Genomic DNA, 4,877 nt, shown 5'->3' with positions numbered 1-4,877 from the left:
AAAAAATTCCTCCTCAAAATTTGTAATCAATACTTCTGATTAAGATCGGAAGCATAATTCCAACCATTTTTTAGTTCGACTTGAACTATATATATATATATTATGATTATTTCTTTCGAGCCAACTTATATGTCCTTCCTTTAATTTTATGGTATACCTATCCATTACCTTTCGCCAATATATATAAATATCGGGTAACTCTATCTAATAAACTTTTTACACACCTCCTTTCTTTTGGAAATTATATATTTGTCATTTTCACATTTGGTAACTGTAAATATATAAATAATTGATGAAATCTGATCATCAATTTTTATTATTTTTATTTTTAAATTCCAACATCCGACATACACGTTGAATTTCACCCTGGTTTGTCTTTTACTGTCGTCTCGAGTAACTTTAAATAATCCTTAAAATTGGGTCCATATATAATCTTCGTTTCGAATTATCTATAGTAATTTTTAAAGAAGTTTAAGATAAAATTTAAATTATTTTTTCTAGTCTATTTTTGCAAGACAACAAATACTTCAATATAGTAAAAAAATAGTGAAGATAGATTATATCTTACTCTTAATTAATATTTTATTAAGAGACGTGTAAAAGAGAAACACAACAAATTATCCAACACCGAAAAAGTATAAATTAAAGTGATCTAGGTTTTGCTTGGGTCAAGAACGTACTCAAAATTGATTTTTTAATTTGTGCTCAAAATCATGTTTTCATTTGTTTGTTTTGTTTGTTCTTTATAATTTAATTAACTATTAAATCAACCTAACAACAATATAATTTGTTAATTCCATATTTTTTTCTTCAAGTAGTGATGGAGCCATTTTTTTTTAATAACAAGGGGTGTCATGTAACGTTAGCTACCACATATATACACCTGCTAATTAACAAGACAAATTGTAATAATAGATCGATACTGTTTTATTAATTGATATAAAATCTTTCTTACGCAGTTAAACGAGTTGAATTAAATATGAATGAGTTAAAATAAATTGAGTTACATAAATAGCTAAGTTGTTGACCTTTTCAAAAATTATTTCAAATGAAAGGATTAAAATGCGGGTCATAATTACCCTGCTCAATCCTTGTTAAATTTTAATTGTTTATTTTTTGTATAATTGTTTTATAGCCTTTTTGAGTACCCATCCAAAGGTTATATATTGCATAACCCCTATCGAACTTTAGAAATGGAAAATTTTTCAGTAAAGAGAACTTCATGATGCGAATCTAAATTAATATAACCGATGAGTTTTAGATACAAAGATAATATTTGGGCCTTGTGGCTTGTTTGGCTCAACTCATTCGTAACTTCCCTACACTTTCCTACTACAATATATAAATATATGAACTTCAAAGAGAAGACGAATTAATTCATTGCATGATCATAAGTTGTGTTACGTTGCTAAGACTCTCTAAAATTGTTGTCTGGTGTGCCTTTTTAATCTTTCAAAATCTAATTATCGATCAAATCAAAATTTTGAATTCGTTCCTGCATAAAAGTAATCTAAAACTCAAAACTTCTATTTCTCCAATCTTTATTTATTTTTAGTTAGACATTAATGGGACATCATAAGTGAAAAGGCCATAAGAATGAGGTTGTTGAAGTGGGAAAAAGAAAAGATATGAATAAATATTAATTAATTGACTAGCAAGTGATGTCATTCTTGTTCTTGAATCTTTATAATAACCCTAATTGTCAACTTTTACTATTTCAAGGACCATATTATGACAAGTAATAACCAAAAGAAACATCCAAATTAATCAAAATCTACTTTGCTAATTCATAAATTAATGAATATTAATAATATATAATTAGTTTGATTGAAGTACTTTAGTATTTGGGAACCTAAAGTCAAAAGAAATGATAGTGACTTTCTAATTTTTGAAGATTGCAATCTTCTAGCTGATAACATGTGATTATGGTTACGTCAGTAAAATCTAAAACAACGATAACAATAATATATTCAGTATAATTTAACAAATGAGATTTAAGAAGATAAAATATATACAAATCTTATTCCTATCAATAAAATCTAAAAAGTAGAACAAAAGCGAACTTCTTCAATAATTAGCTAGGAGCGAACAATGGTTGATGTAGGCAAAAAACCAATAAAATTCAACTGAACTCAACATTTTTTACATGAAATATGAATTCATACATAAAAACACAAGGTAGCTGTGTCATCATAATTTCAAAATTGTAATAAATTCATAGGTGAAAATCCAAATATCATATTTATCAACTTTGAATTCTAAATTCATCTATCGGAGTGAAAAGCAAGAAAAGAAAGAGAACAAGGTAGCACTCTATGGTTAATTCCAAATAAGTTTGAGATAAGAAATTTTCCACATCTCATTAGATCTATTAACTTCATTTCTCAATCGATTTGTACATGTCATACTTGCATACATACTATTCTAATCTTCTCTGTATCGTTTCAATTATATCGATAAAAACAATAAAAAGAAAAATAGATCAAAAGCATGAACAAGGAACATACATTCAATTTTTATTTATTTTTTGACATTTACTAGATGTACTTACACATGTAGAAATTTGTAGATTAATTTGAACTTGAAGAGTACTTATTAGATAATAATTCATCTAATAAATCAGCACCTAAATCTTCAAATATCAACACATTTTCTTCTTCTTTAACATTTTTCATTTTTCTTGATCTCTTCTTGTGTTTTTCTTTTAGGGCTTCAGCTGGTGACATTAATCCATCTCGCAACAAGTAGCTACATTCCATTTTTGTTAGCGAATCGCGCACTTTTTCCACTGGAAAATTCAAGTAAATTGAAGGACCTCTCATGCAAAACGCGGCTTGGTCATAAGCCAAAGCAGCTTCTTCAGCAGTATCAAATGTTCCAAGCCAAACCCTAATTCCGTTCCTTGTTGAATCCCTAATTTCAGCTGCAAATTTTCCCCAAGGACGTTTTCGAACACCTATAAACTTGTGGGGCTTTTTTGGTATATTATGGAAGTTATGATTAACTTCTAATTCTTCATTTGATTGAGCTTCAACTTTAACTTCATGAGAAGTTATTTTCTCATCTTGAATTATCTTCAAATCCATTTTGTGTTGGAGATATTTGTGTTCTTCTTTGATCTCTCTCCTTATTGATCTAAAAATGAGTGGATCAACTTAATTAATATATCTTTAGTGATTATATTTAAATTATATACACGGACTACCGACTGACGATAGAAAGAACTTTTCACACCATCAATTAAATTTCAAAGGCGTTCAAATTAATATTTTCTCTGTCTCTAATTACTTGTCCATTTTTCATTTTTTAGTTGTCCCTAATTACTTGTCCATTTTATCAAGAAAGAACAATTTCTTTTTATCAATTATACCCTCAATTAATTATCTTAAGTTTTTAATTCGTGCACTTCATAATTAATAGGGGTAAAATGATAAACTCACTATGTCAATAAATGTTTTCTTAATAGGTGTGCCAATTCAAAAGTGGAGTAATTAGGGACAGAGGGGTATACAATAATACCTAAGTTCAACATCATATATATACTTATAGACTAGGTTGTTCGGACTCTTCAAAAATGTAATCGGCTTGTCAAGTCCTTCAAAAGTAATGTATTTTTGAAAAATCCTACATAGATATGACAACATTTTAAAGAGTTCGAACAACTTAGCTCATAGATATTTGAAGATTTTAGAAAGTTATAGGGATCATGCGTGAATTCGTATTTTATGGTTGATTCAGAGGTCTTGAATTCGAGTTTTAGGTATGGAGAATAAATCATGTTGAAAGAATCGTCCCCTAAAATAGGCTTGCAATATGTAAATATTAAATTCGGATTAGTTATAATGTAATACGAGTACTGAACGTCGAGTGAGAAATAATATATATTTTTTTTATCATATGTGTTATTCCCCATTATTGGATTATTAATTTAATATAAGTGAACAAGTGGGGATAATTATTTGACAAGTTGGATTAATACTGTGGCATCTGTACTAGATTTAGAAGTTATGTATATTGTTTGCCTATAAGTAAGATTAGGACAAGGATTAATTAGCAATTGATCATGATCTACTTGCTATAACTGTTTGATTTAAGCTGGATTAGGATGATTAAGAGGTTGTTTAATAAATTATTAGTTTTATTATAATGTTTTTTTTTTATAATTATTATTAACATAAATCGTCTGGCTGTCTACCACTCAACTCTCCACCACTAAAAACATGTGTATTAATATTTAAACCTAATAGAAACAAAATTTAAATAGAAATGTCCCCATTTTTTTTTGTTTCTTTTAATAGAATAATAAAAACTATTGAAATATATTATAATTAATTGGAATCGATAGAAATCTATTTCAATTTTAACATTATTTGAGCCCTAGCTAATTCAAGAAAATCGTAAAATTTAAGGCATGTAATTTCATTGAAAAAAATTTTTCAAAAACTCAAGCTCGAGATAATATTAATTAGAGGTCACATGTCGCCATAACATTAATTGATTTTATTATCCTACTACTAGTCTTTCTTTTTCGCCTTTATTTGTATATGACTATTATATTAATGACACTTCAAATCAAATACTGATCCGGAGAAATGTCACATCTTATAATAGCTAATTAATTTATATTATAAAATATGTCTTCTTGAGGAAAAAAAAAACCTAACCTCTTAATAATCACATCCTTATCTAATTAAAGTTGTTTTTCCCTTTTCTTTTCTAAAAGTATCCAAAGAGTTTTTTGTATGAATATTTCACGTTTCTAGGAACAAAAAATGGTCCATGTAAGTCTTTTTAGAAAATAAATAAAGAAATTAAAGTAGGTGATAGCATAGTGTTCCCTAAAAGTCTTCATCTTTTATCTTTATTTCGCCAGCTGG

The 4,877-nt window shown here is 27.7% G+C and overlaps 1 protein-coding gene across 1 annotated transcript; it reads right to left on the bottom strand.

The window, feature by feature from the left end:
* Positions 1-2,353: 2,353 nt before the first annotated feature.
* On the bottom strand, positions 2,354-3,262 carry LOC125845605 (ethylene-response factor C3-like). The gene has a single exon (XM_049525153.1). It carries the CDS (start codon positions 3,084-3,086, stop codon positions 2,571-2,573), a length of 516 nt encoding a protein of 171 aa, XP_049381110.1. The 5' UTR covers positions 3,087-3,262; the 3' UTR covers positions 2,354-2,570.
* Positions 3,263-4,877: the final 1,615 nt, after the last annotated feature.

Source organism: Solanum stenotomum, chromosome 11, assembly GCF_019186545.1.
Source record: "Solanum stenotomum isolate F172 chromosome 11, ASM1918654v1, whole genome shotgun sequence".
NCBI lineage: Eukaryota > Viridiplantae > Streptophyta > Magnoliopsida > Solanales > Solanaceae > Solanum > Solanum stenotomum.
The sequence above is the reverse complement of the archived record's forward strand: the minus strand, read 5'-3'. Positions and strand labels throughout refer to the sequence as shown.

Bases quoted from the DNA above. Each gene is read 5' to 3' on its own strand.
- LOC125845605 (XM_049525153.1), bottom strand. From the start codon at position 3,086: ATGGATTTGAAGATAATTCAAGATGAGAAAATAACTTCTCATGAAGTT.